Source organism: Vanessa tameamea, chromosome 24 (assembly GCF_037043105.1).
Source record: "Vanessa tameamea isolate UH-Manoa-2023 chromosome 24, ilVanTame1 primary haplotype, whole genome shotgun sequence".
In the NCBI taxonomy this organism is placed as follows: domain Eukaryota; kingdom Metazoa; phylum Arthropoda; class Insecta; order Lepidoptera; family Nymphalidae; genus Vanessa; species Vanessa tameamea.
In genome coordinates this window covers 7,006,683-7,026,684 of record NC_087332.1, presented here as the reverse complement: position 1 = coordinate 7,026,684, position 20,002 = coordinate 7,006,683, and the positions used below count along the sequence as shown (strand labels likewise).

The 20,002-nt window shown below is 38.7% G+C and overlaps 1 protein-coding gene across 1 annotated transcript; it reads left to right on the top strand.

Annotated features, from left to right (window-relative positions):
* The first annotated feature begins 546 nt into the window (after positions 1 to 546).
* Positions 547 to 19,727, top strand: LOC113396027 (attractin). Its single transcript, XM_064218788.1, has 26 exons — positions 547 to 883; positions 2,996 to 3,208; positions 3,816 to 3,982; positions 7,190 to 7,270; positions 7,681 to 7,936; positions 8,334 to 8,477; positions 8,959 to 9,104; positions 9,770 to 9,888; positions 10,244 to 10,393; positions 10,475 to 10,583; positions 11,230 to 11,344; positions 11,580 to 11,687; positions 11,921 to 12,068; positions 12,194 to 12,263; positions 12,469 to 12,593; positions 12,736 to 12,843; positions 13,046 to 13,131; positions 13,462 to 13,582; positions 13,732 to 13,973; positions 14,167 to 14,330; positions 14,683 to 14,829; positions 15,354 to 15,579; positions 16,045 to 16,255; positions 16,872 to 16,977; positions 17,333 to 17,528; positions 19,461 to 19,727. The coding sequence occupies exons 1-26, from the start codon at positions 651 to 653 to the stop codon at positions 19,486 to 19,488; spliced, it is 3,819 nt and encodes a 1,272-aa protein (XP_064074858.1). The 5' UTR covers positions 547 to 650; the 3' UTR covers positions 19,489 to 19,727.
* The last annotated feature ends 275 nt before the right edge of the window (positions 19,728 to 20,002 follow it).

Below are 20,002 nucleotides of genomic sequence, written 5' to 3'. Positions count from 1 at the left end.
TAAATTACGGATCTAAATAAACATTTAACATGCGAACTGTCAAATGTTTACGAAAGCGTGACGTCATAGACCGACGCCATTAGTATTCTAGCGTTTTTGTACAATTTTTTTTTAAAAGATATTTTTTTCCTAATAAACTTAATTTTTTTGCAGAATTAAGATTTATTTTATTTAAAGTAATACCGTAATAACATGGTAGTATAGTTTTTCAAAATCTGTCATCATGCATATTATCTGCCCCTTACCACTTTTATAGGTTTGCAATAAATTTAAAATTATCTTTTTTTACAGTTTTAACAAAAATAGTGAATACAAAAAGTTAGAATAAAAACTTTAAAAATTATAATATAAGCTAATTAAACATTAAACTTTACTAAAACTAACTTTATAAAGTACGTGGAACTTTTCATTCTATTTAACAGTTTACAGCTAAAAGATTTAGCTGTATTTGTGTGCTTTATATTTTAAATTTTTTAGTACATTTGAATATTTTTTGTTGTTAACGTCATTATAAAAACTGGGTAATTATTTTTCAGAGTATAACAACACCACATTTAGTACCGTACGAATTGTCGGATTCTACACGACGCACGACCGCTTTTAACGTCCGCGATAAGTTAACAAAACTCGTTGAAAATGCATACATCAAAATGGTAGAATCTCTGCAAATGTTTTTATTTCTTTTCAAATCCAAGTACAGACGAAAATGGTCCTGGTTCTCTCCGTTCCTATGTTCAGTGCTCATAGTGTTATTGTTTTGTCACGGAGTTCTAGCTAAGTGTAGTGATCATAACTGCTTAAATGGTGTGTGTAAAAATGATACTTGCGTGTGCTACGAGGGCTGGCAAGGTCCCCAGTGCCAGCACTGCGGCGGGAAAATAAAGTAAGTGCATCTTTTGTGATTTTTACTTACGAATTCTCATTGCTAGTTCAGTGACCTAATTGTCAGACGGCATGTCATCGAGGTAGATTTCGCGAAAACATCGAAGCAGGATTATCCAATTATCTTCTTTGGCTTCTTTATTTCATCCTGACATTCTGCTTGAAGGTCGCATCTATCTATAAAACTATTACGATCATTTGTCAACGAAATATACGTATACTTTTATATGTTCTCTAAGTAACATTGGAAGACCACAATTCAATACACAGTCAACCTAGAGTGTACATAACACACTGATTATACGATACATTTTTATGAGTAAATAAAAAGATAAAGAAAATGTTATCAAGTAGAGGTGATAAATTTTTATTTAAGTTTTATAGAGTCATTGTTTATATATCCTCTGTGTTTTGTAAATTTACAGATTATAAAAATGTTTCGTACGTTTGTGACAGTAATACTAGCTCTTATAATACCTCTTTGTCCTAATTTATCTTTTAACTAATGCTTAAACTATATATATTTTAATTTGAAACTCAATTAATAAACATCATAACAGGTTGTACTATTCGGAGGCTGTTTTATAGTTAAACTCCCCACAACATTGATATATGCTGGCTATCAAAGTTTATGAATTTAAGTATTTCAAAATATAAAGAGGAAAGTCATATAGATTCTTTCTTAATAGGTATTTTATATGATATTTGAACACATATATAGAATTATAATATTAACATAATAAATATAATTAATAAGTTGATTAAGTATATTATTGTATATATCCTAGAATGAAAAAAAATATTGTATATAATATTATTAGATAATTTGATTGAAAACTATTTAAAGAATACATAAAAATGTAACCAAAATTAAAAACTTTAAAGTACTGGAACTAACATAATACAGAATATTAATTTCATTATTGCATACTATATAGCCCATCTTACACTTAACATTACACAAGTTTCATTTATGTCAACTATTAATGAACTATATAAAAATCATCATCATCATCCTCCTGCCCTTATCCCAATTTTATTTGGGATTGGCACAGCATGTCTTCTTCTTCCATACTTCTCTGTCTGACTTCAACTCACAAGTAACATTCTTTCCAGCCACACTGTTTTTCACACAATCCATCTATCATTTCTTTGGTCATCCCCTTCCTCTATATCCACCCACATCCATGCTCAAGACCTTCCTCACAACATGGTCCTCATTTCTCCGTCAAAATAAAATCAAATCAAATCTAACACAGTTGGTCAGTTGCAATGGACATCGTCGTAATAAATGTGCCAAACCTTAATATGCACCAAAAATGTAGCACTGTTGGTTGACATTCAAGGTCAACAGTTGTCAAGAAGTATAACCCTATTTATGTTCTTGTAATTAATATATATATATATACATATATATTGATTATGGTGCATTAACAAATGCAATTGAAATTATGATATATTGAAATACAATATATGTCTGATAAAATGTTTCTATTTCTGAACAGGGCTGTTGTTGTTGCGTATTAATGGTTCGTGATTTCAGGATAACATCTTTTTGTAAACACAATGATCGTTGACAATATAATAAAATGATTCATTGTCAAACTGATATTGTATAGATACAGTTGTTATATTTATGTCTAAATTAACATATTGTATTGTAACTTTATTGTGATTCAATTTAATGTTTAATATAATGATTTAGTATATAATAGGATTAATATATGACTCTTTGTAGTGGGCATTTTTTATTCTTTTCACTGGATCGGACAATGTTCTTAAACATACTCGTTAGTTAGAAGGCTAATAAAAGAAAAACTTTAATGATACGCTAATGCCGTTCCTCATTACATATTATTCGATACAACAGGATATAATAGTATTTCATTAACATGACTGATGTTTAATCGGTGGAAATGTAACTACTGATATTCTTGTCAGTTATTTTTTGATTTTGTCCTTCCATAACTGACATTAACCTAATATGGGAGGCAGAGGTCACTATAATGACTGTAGTTACACCGGCTCGTACATGTCATCACTGATTGGTGGAAATAAATAAATAGTGTTTCAATCACCAATAGTTTTTGATGATTATGTTTTTATTCATCAGATTAACCGAACCAACGGGAATAATAACCGACGGTCCGGGAAACTACAGCGTCAGTACACAATGTTCGTGGCTGATTGTACCGCCGCGGCTCGGGCCCAACCCTCCCGCGCTGCGTGTACGACTCGAAAGCTTCGCCACGGAATGTGGATGGGACCATTTGTACGTGTACGACGGTGACAGCGTACGAGCGGAGCGTTTGTTGGCCGTTTTTAGGTACGTATATATTCTGCGATTACATTTTTTGCGACTACATTTAAAATGTACGCTTCAATGTTTATGCATTTGTATAAATACATATGACTATATACAAATATGAGTTACTAAATTGCTACATTTCATATCTACTGTTTTATGATTCATCATTTTATAACGCTTTGACTTTCTAAATGTACGACTCAATATACTTTGCAAATTAATATTGTATATAGATACAAACTGCTTGCATATGAAAAAAAAAATTACAAACATAGCCGTCGGCAGAAGCTGTTTACCATTATACCTTCGCATATTGGTTTAGTAGCTTTTTTTTTCAGTTTAGGAACAAAAAAAATTGTCTGTGTCCTCATTTAGTAATATAGCTTTATAGGTATAAATATTACATATTCTATAGTACACCAGAAGGTCTGCAGTCAATAAAATAATACAATATTAAAATTTATTTAGATTATCTTTACCCTAAATATTAGTTCGTGATGTTGCGAGGCAATACAAAAATGCTGCCATATCAAAAATAACTTAAATAAAAAACAATATAAAAGTAACAACAAAGACAATTTAAATATATTTCATTAATAATGTTTTTTTTTTTTATTAATTTCAGTGGTGTGCTAGATAATAAGGATTCCGGCTGGACTCGTCAAGTGATAGCTCGTTCTGGGAGCGTACTTTTACATTTCTTTTCGGACGACGCGTACGCGATGGAGGGCTTCAATGTAACGTACGCGGCGTACTCTTGCCCTTCGAACGATCACCGTACGAATTGTTCTAGTAAGTAATTCTTGCTTTGTATGTGTGCTTTACGATTTATATTATTATTACCCGTCCCGGCTTCGTACGGGTACAAATACAACTTTTAGATACAAACATAAAAAAGAAAAAATATATATTAATAAGTTCTCGGCTTTTCTCTATTATAATATGCATATGCTACACATAAAAACCTTCCTCTTGAATGACTCTGTCTGTTGATGAAATCCATTGCGTAGTTTAAAAGATCTAAGCGTAAAGCGGGAAGGGCCTTTGTTTGTACTATGTAGAGAAATAATTTAATATTTAGTGTCAAATGATGGGCCTTATAACCCGCTTTAATAGTCACCTGTAGTAGGGTACCATCTAATCAGTTGTCATCAAACGACAATACCCATAAAGGAGTAAAGGTAAACAAACCTTTGATTTACATATTCAATGAGTTTTGCTAATAGCTCAGCTATATAAACAGTTCTTTAACATTATATCTTCATTTACAATACAACAATATTCCACTCAAATACTAAATGTACTTTAGTTTTACTTACAAAGTTCAGATAAAAACTTCGCTGACATTCAAAAACGGCATTTTTTCGCGAATTCCATAATTAATATATTATTCAATATCTAACAATGAAATCACGTCAATTAAATGTTAAAGTTTAAATTTAAAATTAAATTAAATTAAATGTTATTTATATTATGTTATAAGCTCGAATAGGCTAATTACTTTTTTAATGTCTTTTTTATTTTTGTAATTATATTCTAATTAGATAAATGCCTCACTAACGCATTAGGTTATAAGTACCTGTAATGTTAGTGATAAGGTTGATGAATAAATAAATAAATATAGCAAATGTAACTGTCTGTCTATTTGTTGCTATTTAACGTCCAAACCACTGAACTAGATAAAGAATTAAGGTAAAGGTATGAATTAAGCTTGAAATCCGACGAAGGATATAGGACATACTTTTTTACCTAATACCTGACACCTAACCTCTAAAGTGCCAAAATGTAAAACGTCATAATTTATTAAAGTAAAATTTTAAAAAAGGCACGGGCAACTATAAACCTCTGGGTGTTGTAAACTTTAATTTAAAAAAAAAGCCTAAAGTGCGAGCGAAGTCTTAAGCGACAACTAGTTTTCTCTGATTAGTATTGTTGTGGTCTGAGTGAGCTCGTGGAAATTACACACAGTAGACTAGGAAGCTAAGGTCCTGCCTAAATCGCTTGATAGGATATATTGTAAGAAATAATGCTTATGTCTATGTGGAGGCAGCCTTACCTTACCATAATCAAGTGGACCATTTAACTGTATTCCTTGATAAAACTGGAATAAGTATGAGATTATAAAATTGTAAATTAATTGGTAGGTTTCGAAACTGTATGCTATATGCTTGTAAAAAGGAATTAGGTTACAGTGAGTTTTGTTTTTTTTTTCCTGTAAAATGGCAATAGAATTACTTTTAAGAGCCTACAAAGTAGAAGTTGTTTTTTCCACATGAATACTTGTAAACTATATTTACGATCTTGCAAGAATGTCGAATACCTACTGTATTTCCTAAAAGTGTAATTTGTATATTTAACATATAGCTGGATAATGTTTTACATTTCTAGGTATACGGGGTCTATATTTGGATATGGCAACACAACATTTTCGATTTTCGATTGACAATCGAAAAAAAAAACAAAAGAAATACATTTATATTTAAGTCACTTACTTAATAGAAGTGGCCATTTATCTATTTAATATATCATCTACGTCATCATGTACCTCATTGTAATACAAATCTATTTATATAAAAGCGAAACTCCACCCCTAAAGAGTTATAACGGGGTTTGGAAGTTTATGTTTTAAAAATTTCTCGCGGGTAAAGCCGCAGTTTCAGTTTGTCTATAAATGGGCTGAAAGTTTTAGGGATGAAAAAGTAGCCTGTGTTCTTCCTTGGAGTTCGAGTTTGTTTCATAGAAATTTCATGAAATTCGGTTCAGTCGTTTGGTTTTAGAGAAAGCTTAACAGACAGACATACAGAGTTACTTTCGCATTTATAATATATAGATTAGAAAAAGTAAGATTTGATAACTTATCTTGTATCGTATGTCATTGACTGTTTTTTTTCGCCAAATATAAATGAAAGAAAAGCCAGTTATAGATTGTGATGAATTCGTAAACTGCGGATTATACGCTTTCGACAGACATTGTGCACTCGTGAGGCTTCGACTACTCACCGTCAACCCTTTCGATAAAAAAACGAACGGTCTTCAATGGTTTACATTACACAGTTTGAAATATTTATACATATTTTGTTCAATATTATTCAAAACATATAAATTCGTCAAAAACCAATATATTTTTTTTAATTGTTTATGCAACATTTCCGTATTTATTCGTCCCATTTGTCATAAGGTTCTTTTACTAATATATATATTACTAGTTGCGACCCGTGTCTTCGGTCACGTTTTAGGTGTTGTTCGTCTATATAAAGTCATTACTCATGAAACGCCTTTGTCCTTCCTCGGAGTTCAAGCTTGCATTTGTATTGTTAATATTAAATTGGTACATGATTATAGTATTAGGCGCCGTCCCAAATTCGTCAGGATGATAAACCAGACAAAACCTAAAAAAAAATCGAAATTAATATCTTAATATCAGTCCAATTCCCAATGCTCTTGCCTTAGGTATAAAGCTCAGCTTTTGCTCAGAATATAAAACCACGTTATGAGCCGAGGGGCAGGGAGGGGGGGGGGGAAGCATTTACCTTTACATTATGGATACTTTTTGTATGGTCGGAAGCAAACGTTCCAATTTAAGAAATGTTTTAACAATGCAATTTAACAATGCAAACGTAAGGTCAGAGTCTATGGGCAGTGGTGACTCACCTTAACATCAACGTAATTCTATCCGACGAATTCGATAAGTCTCATCGAATTGGTCGGATAAACAGTCGTACTACGCGGAACACAGATCGTTTTTTGATATCGAAAATAAAAATATACATTCTTTATTTATTTTTTATTTATTAGCAGGCAAATGTTATAAACATAATAAAAATCAAAATATACTTTATTCAAGTAAGTTTTTATAAGAACTTTTAAATCGTCATTTTATAGAACTACGTTATGTACAGAAAATACAGTCTATGAAGCTCAATTTATAGTTTCCCATAAAATGTAGCTCATGGATATTATTGGTTATTGAGTTTAATTGGATTTTTATATTTATTACAGATCACGGCGAGTGTGACGAGGGCTCGTGTAGATGTGAACCGGACTGGGTCGGTGTTGCGTGTGATCAGCCTTTATGTCCAAGTAAGTCGACTGAAATCGTCTGAAGTTGAAAGCATAATCTTTATTGTATATAGGAACATTTTATTTGTTTATTGGTTTTTAAATTTGAAAAAATATATAGAAGACCATTCCTATTGTTACATGCTTTTATTTAATTACACACGTTCACGATGAGGTTTTGTGTTTGGAGGTTTGTGCGTGTGTGTGTGTGGAGGTCCACATACCTACAATAATTAAAATATACTCATTTTATACAAAATTAATGTTAAATGTGTAGCCGATTATCAATTCACCTGTATCATGGTACATGGTACTGTAAACAATCGACCAGCAGACGAACGTGACCAGGGTCATCTTAGGCGTAAGAGAATGCTAAAACTTTCATGTTAACATGCTCATACCCAAATTGAAGAGTAAATGTATCATTGCAGACGACTGCAACGCAGAAAATGGCGGCGGACTGTGCACGCCGAGCGGCTGCGTGTGCGCGGAGGGGCGCGGCGGCAGCGCGTGCGGCGCGCAGGGCGGCGCGGCGGCGTGGCGCTGGGCGTGGCGCGAGGAGGGCGAGGGGGGCGCGCGGCCGCGGGGCGCGCCGCCGCCCGCCGCCGGACACGCGCTCGTCGCGCACGAGCAGGACCTGCTGCGCGTCGGCGGGGAGACCTTCGCCGACGCGCCCTTCCTCCACAGGTGGGATCTACTAACGAATGATGATAAACGAACCTTAGATTTAACCTTGATTATTAAACACTGCAACACTATTTCATCTGACTACTTATATCCGCATTAAATTGACCTCCAAAGTTCCGATAGGAATTCTTCTACGTTCGAAACGACATTTATTGTTAAACCATAATGAATACCATAGACTATTTAAGCTCTCAACCAGTGATATCGCGTCAATGTCGTGTCAAATGTTTTTTTGGGTTTTGTCCTCTTGTATTTGGAATAGACCGGTGGAAACACTAGTGCCTTTAAAATAAAGAAAAAACTGATCAAAAAACTTATTAGTTGCATAAAAATGTAACTATGTCATATATTACAAATACGTCATAGTTCATAAGACAATTTTTTGTTTTCTTTTCAGATATAAAACAGTAGAAAATGAATGGATAGCCATGGAAGCGAGAGGGGAAGTCCCATTGCCACGTTTCGCACACTCGGCCGTGATCTACGGCAACGAGTTGATAGTTTATGGAGGCGTTGTAGCCTCGGACGAGCCAGAGAGGGGGTGAGTCAATAGTTAGTTAGTAGAAAGACGGCTTGCTAGGTGGTATTCTTCATTACCTAAATGTGTTGAGCGTTTAAGAAATGTAGCCATTTATTTATTTATTTTGGTAACCCAATATGCTGAAATTGATTGGTCTACTTTAGTGGGTGCGCTGCTAAACAAGACATCTAAGATATCTTGCACAGTGCATACTGCGTCCCAAAACGTAACAAACCGACATACAAAAACAATAGAAAGGAATATTATTTTTTATTCTGTTAATTAGTTAACAGTTTATGTGTATTGCCGATAACAAAAAATAATGCTATTATATATATATCATCTCATAGATATGTAAACACTTAATAAAATAAATTAAATTGTAATCCATTATGTATTTAAAGAAAGGTCTTTTTGGTCGGTATCTATAAAATTTACATTAAATGAAGTCTTGTAACATGTAATTCAAAAGTGATTAAAAGACCTGATCTCGCTGCGCCAGCGGCGGGTTGGCGGGGCTGGAGGGGCGCGCGGGCGAGGTGACGAACGAGGTGTGGCGCGCGCGCCTGGACGCCGCGCACGCGGGCTGGCGGAACGCCACGCCCACCGCCTGCTCGCCGCACCGGCCCGCGCCGCTGAAGCACTGCGGTGAGAGCGGACACTTTCGCGGACCCTTTATGAGTTACTCGATGTCACCCTCGGCCTCGTCACGTTTACACTTAAAATAGTATCCCCTGTCTTTATTTGGAGTTCAAAAGTTTGGCCATCAAAAGTCGACAGAGTTACTTTGGCAATAATATTATTAGTATAGATTATTGAGTATTGTTTTGTTAACACTTTGTTATTACTAAACTCCGGAGTAGAGATGGTCAAGTCAAGATTCAAATCTCAACTTGTGTTTTTTTATCTTCCTCAACACTGAAGGATCAGTGAAGAAGGATCGTGATTAGCAGATGTCAAGTTAAATCCTAGCTCAAGTATGCCTATCGATAGATTAACAGTGATGTATGTTCCAAACCTTCTCTTTAAGCGGAAAAGAAGACACCCCGCTTTGAGATATTACGGGCTGTTGGGACGTTTTAAAACTAAACACTGTAAATAATTCTTGGTTCGCGGATTTTACTTCAGTCTATACCACTGTAACTGAGTTTATCGGAATTCTTAAAACTTTCAATAACCTTTCATAATGTAACTCATCTTAAATATATTTTGAAAAATGTTTCTAGTAAAAAGTACTTTTTAGATGATTTTTTTTTTCTAATATAATAAATTATAAATATTGATAAATAATTATATTAACGGATTGTTCGCAGGAGGCCTCCATTTATCTGGTCACACAGCAGTCATGGTGCAAATGGGTCCAACGAAGAAACCGGTCATGTTAGTGTTTTTTGGACATTCTCCGTATTACGGATACCTGCATCTCGTCCAGGTCTGTTTATTATTATTTTTACATAGATTTTGGGTTGCCTGTGTCATTTCTTGTAAACTCTATTAGGTACTTATGTTTTTGTTGAATTAAATAATAAGTATCGCAAAGCGTCAATTGCGCAACGGTTTAAGGGCCGCCTATCGATGTTAAAATCGCAGGTTCGATCCTAATCCCTCGTGCTACTGTCGTCCCTATTCCTAGCGCGCAAGCTTTAAGCTCACTTGGAGGAGTAAATAGTAATGTTAGTAATTCCTTAAAAAGGGGTATCGGTATTGGTGATCCGTATATTCTGTGCCGCTATCAGACCTAGTGAGACTTGTGCTGCTCGTTAATGTGCGTGTCCGCGCGTGCGCAGGAGTACTACGTGGAGGAGGGGTGGTGGGGCGCGGCGGGCACGCGCGGCGCGGCGGCGCGCGGCGGGTTCGCGCACTCGGCCGCCTACGACGCGCTGTCGGCGCGCGTGTACGTGCATGCCGGCCTCGTGTCCGAGTCGGAGGCCACGCAGGTACGTGCGATCGTTACGTCACTATCGTTTATATCACCAAAATTGTGTATGGCTTAAGAATGTGAGTTGTGTGCATTGCAGGCGCCATCCGCTGCGCTGTACGAGTACGAGATCGAGACGAGGATCTGGCGTCCCTTACCATCAGCGCCGACGCCGAGATATTTACACACAGCGCTTTTTGTATCGCCTGGTGAGTCCTTTGAATGTTGAATTATAGTAGATATATTACGACTAATTAAAAAAAAATATATAGTGATTCTTTCAAAGTAATTTGTTTTGCTAACCTTACAGTACTGCAAATAAACTGTAGCTACATGTAAAAGGTATTTTACTTGTAGCTACGGTTACAAGTAAAGTGTACTTATGAGAGAAAAATATACCCATTATTATTAAATTTATTCCGGATTTTCGGTGATCATGATTAATTTATTAAATTTTAACTCCATAAAGATTCTAAGAAGTATTTTATATGATGATGTTGATGTTCAGGTCGTTCGTCAGATTCACTGCTTCCAGTTTCATGGGAGACGCAGGACATATTATATTGCACAAGTGTGTACGCAAACACAGTACACTCAGTAAACACAATACGCAGGGTTGTCTATTCCGTCTCTGATAATCCGATGGGACAGCAAATCCGACACAATCGGAAAGAGTTCAGGCGCAGGATCAACAGCTTTACATGCTTTCCGGGACGGGTATGTACACACTTTCAACTTTCAGAAATATGTACTCAGAACCTCGGGATCTGTGGCTTTTTATCAACGAGGCAGTCAATAATGATACACTGCTTGATAAAATTTAGTTAAAATTATAAACGACCTGGCACATTCCAGGCATGATGCTCGTGTTCGGCGGCAACGCGCACAACGACAGCGCGAGTGCGGGCGCGGGCGCGGGCGCGGGCGCGGCGCGCTGCTACGCCGCCGCCGCGCACCTCTACCACGCGCGGTCAGTGCCCCACACACGTACACGTATATTGCATCTCTCGCTATTGCCACGACTAAATATACAAACGAACGAATAAAGGAAGACAGGTCCCACCTACCGGCATGCTTCTATAAATATATTGTCGTCATTAGTAGCACTACGACTACCCGAGTGACGTGAAAGTCAGCTATGTTTTGTATGATTATTTATTTAGACGCGACACCTATGTAATACTATTTGTTATGCGCGTGCGCAGGTGCAGGACGTGGTACACGATCCCGGGCTTGGACAGCTCTGCGCGCGCAGCACATGCGGCCGCCCTGCTGCCGCACGCGCCGCGACCCACCGCCATCGTGCACGCGGGGTGAGTGATACGGCACTAGTGACGTGCGAACGACGGGAATAGTTAGTGCTGTAGTATAATAGGCGTAGCACTAGTCAGCCATTGGATGATGCTTTTGACTTTGTCTTGACCTTGACTATCTTATATTAAGGTTGCTAAAAAAGCGCCAAAAACACTAAGCTCCTTTGGCATGTTAAAAAGTGTGAGTGAATTGAAGTATTTTTTAACTAATTAGTATTATTGGCGTATTTCAGCTTCGACGGTCGGCTACGTTCAGACGCGCTACTGTTCGAGACGGGAGATAAGTGTTCAACCAGACGTGACGAAGCGTCCTGCCTCGACAGCGCGCAACGAGCCGGCACCGCGTGCGTGTGGCGCGCGACTGACCAGACCTGCGTCGCTGTACGTATTGTGTGAGAGAGACGGAGATACGGGCGTTGTGTTTGTATATTTATTTGTTCACGTATCTTATAACTACTTTACACATAACACAACTAGTAGTGTATTTGAAAATAATTTCGTTGCAGATAGAGGAAATCGGGTGGAAGCAATCATTCGATGAAAGTGTCAAGGCGTGCGTGAACGAGCCAGTGTTTGGTGAGTTTATTTACTTATTTAGTCAACATACGAAAATATACTTAAAATAGATTCAATCGAGGCTCGTAAACATAGCTCCTATACTTTCTGTAATTCTTGCTTAAAAAAACCGAACTTCGATTACTACGGTGATACCATTAAGGCCGTTATTTTCTGAATAACCGTCCGCGAAGCGACCGAAGTACAGAGTGCGTGGTGTCCGCAGACGAGCGTCGCTGCGCGCGCGCGGAGTACTGCTCGGCGTGCGTGGCGAGCGGCTGCGCGTGGTGCGGCAGCTGCCTGCCCACGGCGCAGCACTGCCTGCGGCACGCGCACCAGCAGCACGCGCTGGTACGCTCGCACGCTGCGCGCTCGCATGCGTTATGTCCTTGGGATTTCATTGGAAATATCGTTATTTTCAACAAGCAGACACTCTTTTATGAGTACTCACTTCAGACAAATTCTTAATGTATCGGTGGGTTTGCGTGTACAGATGTCGCTGTCGGTGGACGAGTGCGTGTCAGCTGGTGGCGGGGGGGAGGTGTGTGGGCGGTACCACTCGTGCGCGGCGTGTCACGCGCACCTACACCGACACCCTCACGTAAGTGTTACTTCTAGCTCTGTCAGATTTCGAATTTATATATCTTATAAAAAAATACATACCAAGGTGTATCAAAAATTATATAATGCGGCTTGATTGTTACTTAAACTAATTACTCGTGGACAATTAGTATTGAACGAACGTTGCAAAACGACAAATTCGTCTTGTTTTTCATTTAAGGGTGGAGTGTAATATTTTACAGGGTTCAGAAGAATTGAGTCAGCGAGCTTGTTACTGGGACTACGACACTGTTAAATGTAGACCAGCAAATTCTTCTACCGACATCAGGTAAGTATCTTATATTTTTAAACAATTCTAAATGAAAGAAATAACTAAATCGGTTGATGGTTTTTGGCAACGTGGATTAAAATACCTAGAGTATAGCAAAAATGGCTGAATATTCCGCGGACCTATTTTGGTAAATTAATATCAGGTTTAAAGTTCTATTGTCTAGGGAATGGAAATCGACAATTTGAAAATAAAAACAGATCTTTTTTAGTTCTTTGTATATGTGTTTTTAAGAATAAAATTATAGGAAGAGGTATGCAACCCATTTTAATTATTTCTTTATCGATATCTCGATAACAAATCGAATATATTTCATTATTGTTTACACAGAAGTGTGGCTGCGACAGCAACAGGAGTGTGTAGTGCGGCGTGCGCCACGTTCCGCACATGTGCGAACTGTACCGCAGAGGAGTGTATTTGGTGCGCTTCAGCCGGCCGATGTGTCGATAAGGTATGTATTTTATACATTCATATAATGAACTAGTCATATTTTGTATGGATCTGTTCACTCACGAGAGTGTGCTTTAAACTATTGGCGTGCATCAGTACGCGTGACGCTGTCTAACTGTGCGTGAGACGTGTATACATTGGCTGCCGCAGAACGCGTACGGTGCGTCGTTCCCCATGGGCGGCTGCCGCGCGTGGTCCACCAACGGCTGCGCGGGCGCGGCGGGCGCGGCGGGGGCCGCGGGCGGCGGCTGCGCGGCGCACGCGTCGTGCGCGGCGTGTCTGGCGGAGCCGGCGTGCGGCTGGTGCGACGACGGCGCGGGCGGCGGGCGCGGCGCGTGCCTGCCGGGCGGGGAGCGGCGCCCGCACCACCCACACGTGTGTCCGCATCGCAGGTGGGCCCGGGTCGCACTACTGTAAATCCTACAGGGAAACCGGCCAGTGTCTAACCGGTTACTTTTTAAAATTTTGAAAAGCTTTATTATATTTAAATAAATAATTTAATTTGGTAATATATATAAACCTTCTTTCCTTATCATATACGATTGTATACTTCAATAGAAAATATATCATGAGTTGCACACGCAGATGGCACTTCACGCGCTGCCCGGCGTGCCAGTGCAACGGGCACGCGGTGTGCGACGGCGCGGCGCGCTGCGTGCAGCCGTGCGGCGCGCGCGCGGTGGGCCCGCACTGCGACACGTGCGCGCCCGCGCACTGGGGGTCGCCGCTCAACGGCGGCCTGTGCCAACGTAAGGGTTCATCGCTATATATATAGATAGCGCCCCGAATGCCTCGGCCGTCTTGCGGCTAGATATAAGGCCGCTTTCAGGCCCGAGGTTCAAACCCCTAATCGGGCCTATATATTGGATTTTTATATCGAAAAATTACCAATACCAGCCCGGGTTCTGAGTTCAGTTCGGATTATGAGAGTGAGGTTAAAGAGTGCAGCTGTGTATGTGCACATATTCTCTATAACGTGCCTTGCATGGTTGGCTGGTCTTGAGATTAGCCGCCTTGGCCGATATCTGTCAGAACCTAACTTCGGCCCAATACAGAGTATACATTCGAGTTAAAAGAGCCATTATCAATGTGCGACGGCAGCGTGCGAGTGCAACGCGCAGGCGGTGTCGTGCGCCGTGGACACGGGGCGCTGCTACTGCAGCACGAAGGGGCTGGCGGGCGACCGCTGCGACAAGTGCGACAACACCAACCACTACCACGCCGACCTCTTCAACAAGGGCTGCTATTGTGAGTTACACCACCACAGAAACTTCACGGATCTTTAGTACTATAAAAAAATAACTTAAGTGTAACCAAAGTAACGAAATGTGCATTCACGGTTAGCCCATTTTAAAGTTGTCACAACTATATCAAATAATTTTGGTATAACGAAGATTGAGAAAATCCTACTTAAAAAAATTTTATAATATATAAAACGTTTATGAAGATATTTATGAAAAATCAATAAAATAAATTCATTGATTTATCGATTTGCAAAAATTATGCATTATATTTCAATCGGATCAATACGAATTGCTTTTAAAATTTTAATATGCGTTGATATAAATATTTTTTACAGTCTAATTTAGTTGGTTATTCTAGTACGAGGTAATATTATTATTTTTTGGCATCATGGCTTCGATCATCTACAGTTACGTCATATCATAATTTAACATATATTGTCTATCTATTATACATATATATTATTATTAATTCAAAATGTACAAACCAGACTACTTTATGTCTCTCAATAGTAATCTCCTACGTAACAGACGATCTAGCAGTCGACTACCAGTTCACGTTCAACCTCTCGAAGAAGGAGGACCGGCACCTGTCCGCCATCAACTTCCGCAACGCGCCCGTGAAGCCGGACGTGGACGCCGACTTCAGCATCACGTGCTCCGCGCACGCGCGCATGAACCTCACCGTGCGCACGCGCAGCGACCCCGCCGAGCGCACGCTATTCAGCGACGTCAATTGCACCAACTTCCGCTACAAGTGAGTGCGGGCTGCCGGCCCCGGGCCGTGCTCGCTCATCTGCCCCCTCGCGTTTTACGAATTCCGTCCTGTGATTGGTTTATTTGCGTTATAAAAGCACATCAATATTTTTTTGTTCAATCACATGCAAAATGGTATCATAAAAGATCCGGTCAGTTCAGAAAACTGTATTTGTTTCAACTCTGATTAATTATTTACACGCAACATAATACCTAAGACTTCAATTTTAACGTATACGCCATCAAACCTTTTTTATAACTGTTAAAAAAATTCTAGAGTTGCACCTGTCCTGATCACGAATGAATTGCACCTAAAACGAGTATAATATAAAATGTACCCAATACGAGCAATAATAACTATATTATATATATATAACTTACTATATTTACTGATAAATGTTGCGTTTCTATTCCTGTACGTCGAACAAAACTCTGATATAATGACGTAAAGGCCGTTCCTATACAGGTTCGCGAAGTCGGAACACGCCTTCGGCGTCGAGGACAACGTGACTCTGACGACGTTCTTCGTGTATGTGTACGACTTCCGGCCGCCGTTGTGGATACAGATATCGTTCTCGCAGTACCCGAAGTTAAATTTACAACAGTTTTTCATTACGTTCTCGTCGTGTTTCTTACTCTTGTTGCTGGTCGCTGCCGCCCTGTGGAAAATAAAACAGGTATTTATGATACAGGTTTATTTTTTATTGACAGAATTCATTTAAGGTCAAATAGACTTCGTAATCAGTAGATAAGACCGATCGTTTAAATCAAAATATACTACATTTGAGTAAACTCATAAGAGCACTTTTGATTTGCCGTATTACAGGGTTCAATTGAAAGTAAATTAATTAGTTTAATAAATCCCTTCCAATACCAAAGCGTATAGTTATTGCTCATGCCCTCCAATTGTTAGCAAAGTAACAGCCTATAAAATGTTCCATGCTAGTCTAAAGCCTCCATGCTGCTCTAATACGAGTTCGTGGATAAGCACTCGGACATCTTGGATCTTTCTTCGTACTATAATTAAAAGTTGTAATAACTTAAAATAACTTCTTTCAAATTTTCGACTGCTTTAGTTATGGCCTCGTTTTCTGGGTCAGTTTGGTGGTTTTTCAAAGTCATTAAGATTTGAAAGATAATAAATATCAAAGTTTCAGTTACAGTATAAACATATGTTTAGTTGTTTCGTTATTGAAAATTACGGTTTCATACAATACAATAATACTAAGATTAAATTATATTATACATATTATAATTCCATGATTATTAATAATATTGAATTAATGTTTTCAGAAATATGATTTGTACCGAAGAAGGCAGCGATTGTTTGTAGAAATGGAACAAATGGCATCTAGACCTTTTAGTCAAGTCAGTATCGAACTGGAGAAGGGAGGCGGGGGTGAGTCATACATAAAACTTCAATTTATATTATATTCAGTGATTATTGGAGTTTGAAGAAATAATTAGGTATTAAAAATATTATCTGTAGGAAGATAATTGGATCTAGTGATATAATTTTACCTTGCTTACTTCTGTTCTGATTTTTAAAACCCCCTCCGTTGATCTCTCTTACATATAATAATGGATCTTGATATATTTTTTATCTGTTGATCACAACAAGTTTTTTTATCAAAATAGACTTGGATAACCGGCTAATTCTTCGATTAGTACTTTCATATTCGCTTTTTAGCGGTAACAGTAGCGGAATGGCCGTTGCAAGCAAGAATAGACATTTACTGAATATTCTGAACCAGGCAGCGGAGTCCCCGCGCCGGTGGCGCTGGAGCCGTGCCGCTCGGGCCGCGCCGCCGTGCTGTCGCTGCTGGTGCGCCTGCCCACCGGGGGCACCGGCCGGGCGCCGCCGCTCGGGGGGCTGGCGCTCGCCTCCGCGCTCGTCACGCTCGGCCACCAGCACCACGCGCACCACGCGCCGCACGCTAACACCGACAGGTGAGCCCGCACTGCCACCCCCCACCCCTCTCCCCCGCCGCACGTCGACACCGACCGCCGACCGGGTGAGTCCGCACTGCCCACCAAGCGAGCACGCTCGTGCACCGCTCCGCCGCACCGGATGATCGCCGACAGGTAAGCACGCCCTACGCGCACCACGCACGTGATCCTGATTGATGAACTCGCACCGTCATTGACGAATCGCTAGTCGATTATGTGTACACCGTTACTCTAGTAGTAGGACTCCGCAAATATTAAACTTAGATGCGATCTGCAATTATCAATATACAAGATATGATAGTCAGTCAGTAACTGAGAGAAGACACCATTAATGACTAGGAGAGCTATGGGATTGCTTTATTCATAAAAAGGGACACTTCTGGCACTAACTCTGCTCTGACACTAACCGCTTCCAGGTACGCTACTCATATTAGCATATCACTGAACTGACCGGTGCGTGAATCGTCATCAATTATAATATACGGGCTTGCGAATATTTCACTCGCTTTTTAGACACACCTTAACCATCTTTCTACATCAGGAACATAATAATTAATCACATTGTACTATTGAAGGCAATGAAAGTTTAATAACTTTAAAAAAGTTGAAAGTTTTTTTTGCAACATTGCGCGCACTAGCAGAAATAGTACGTTATTACTATTGAAGTATCTTGCACATTAACAATCAGTAGCACTATGCGCACTAAACTCACGATTGCCCACCAAGCAGTGTCATTAGTGCGCATGGTAATAAACTAATTTTGGTTGGTCCTAAGGCGTTTTAAAATACGCAACACCGCTCGGAGTCTCAGGTCCCCGCGCTGCAACCTCAGCCCTTCGCGCACTAGCCGACCTCTGATACTAACAGGTAAGCTAACGGCTGACCACATAACAAACTAACCGTCGCACCGAGCGCACAAGCTACACTAACGGTGGTATTTAAATGGTGGAAAAGAGTACTGATTTACTCGAGGGGTCATCTCGGTAGAATCAACGTTCTGAATCGGTGATAGTACTTTCAATTTAATCACGTATTGTCATCATTTTAAAGCCTACTAGAGTAAAAAATAAAATACTTCGCTATGTTTATTTTATGAAATATGCCATTCGCCAATAGTCGCTTAATACATATATTATTTATTATTACATTATAAATGTGAAAGTACCACGCTTAACCCACTGAACCGATTTAGATGAATTTTGGTGTGGAAATAGTTTGATTCCCGGAGAATGATATAGGCTAATTAAGGCTTTTTTTAATTCACCCCTAGAGGGATAAAATTAGGGGTGTCGGTTTGTCTACAAAAGGTAAAGTTTTATAAATTACGCGCGGGTAAAACGGGTTCATCTAGTCAGTAATATATCACCGAATTACGTGCAACGTTAGTTTGCGGTCGCTAGATGGCGTTGTATGTACATTGAATCGCTCTTTTAGTTCTTTTGAATATTTAATAATGCAAAATTAGTATTACGAGAAGATTATGCTCTTGTCAACTATGTTATCTAAGTGAACTTGTTTTATATGTGTATGGTGTGGGAACTTAGATTTCAATTTTTCTTCTTTTGCGATTTTCAACTGTTAGGACTATGTCCCTTCCCGCCAGGGTCATATATTCTACCGACAAACGGTAATAGTTAGTGTTGATGAGTTCCAGTTTGAAAGATAAGTGAGTTGATGTAATTAAAGTAATAATAATAATAATGTCTAAGTCCGGTGGTGACCACTTACCGCCAGGTTGCCCATTCGGCCTACTTATTTAATATAAAAAGTTTGATCAGAAAGAGTTTTTTTTTTCAAATGAATATGTAAACTATTGCTATTTGAGAATCTGACTTTTTTTTTTATCTTCACAGAGCGAAGTTATTGAGCAGTTGTATTTAAATGTTTTATCAGATAATGAATGTAGAAATAAATAAAAATATATTGTTTCAGATGGCGAAGAGATAACCAATGTAAATAGGATTGTATGAAGTAAGTGTACATAGGACAGTCTAGTGCATTGCTCAATGGAGTTAGGACCATAATACTCAGACCGCTTCGTGCGTAATTACGTATAAGTTTTAAAATGGACGTTTACGAAAATAAACGATATTTTATAACAAACGGTAACATCACCATAGAACACAGAATGTAATGGAAGTGACAAATAATGTCGCTAATTTAATTGCTATCACATATGTTGAAAAATTTTAATAGTATTTTTTTTTATAAATCATTAAAAAACATAAAATTGTTTGTTTTGTGGTTTGTCAATTTAGAGTTTTGTAGGGTTAAGTATCATTTCTAGTATATTCTCTGTTCTATGGTGGTGGTGAACGCTTAAAGTTTTGTAAAATCGTTAAATATATACAAGAGATTTTTCCAATGCGCTTATATAATGCTTGAATCGGAATTTTAATAATGAGCTATCATTAAAGCGGTATTTGTAAGATTTAAGCTCGAATATATTTAGTATTTTTTTTTTTACAAACGGA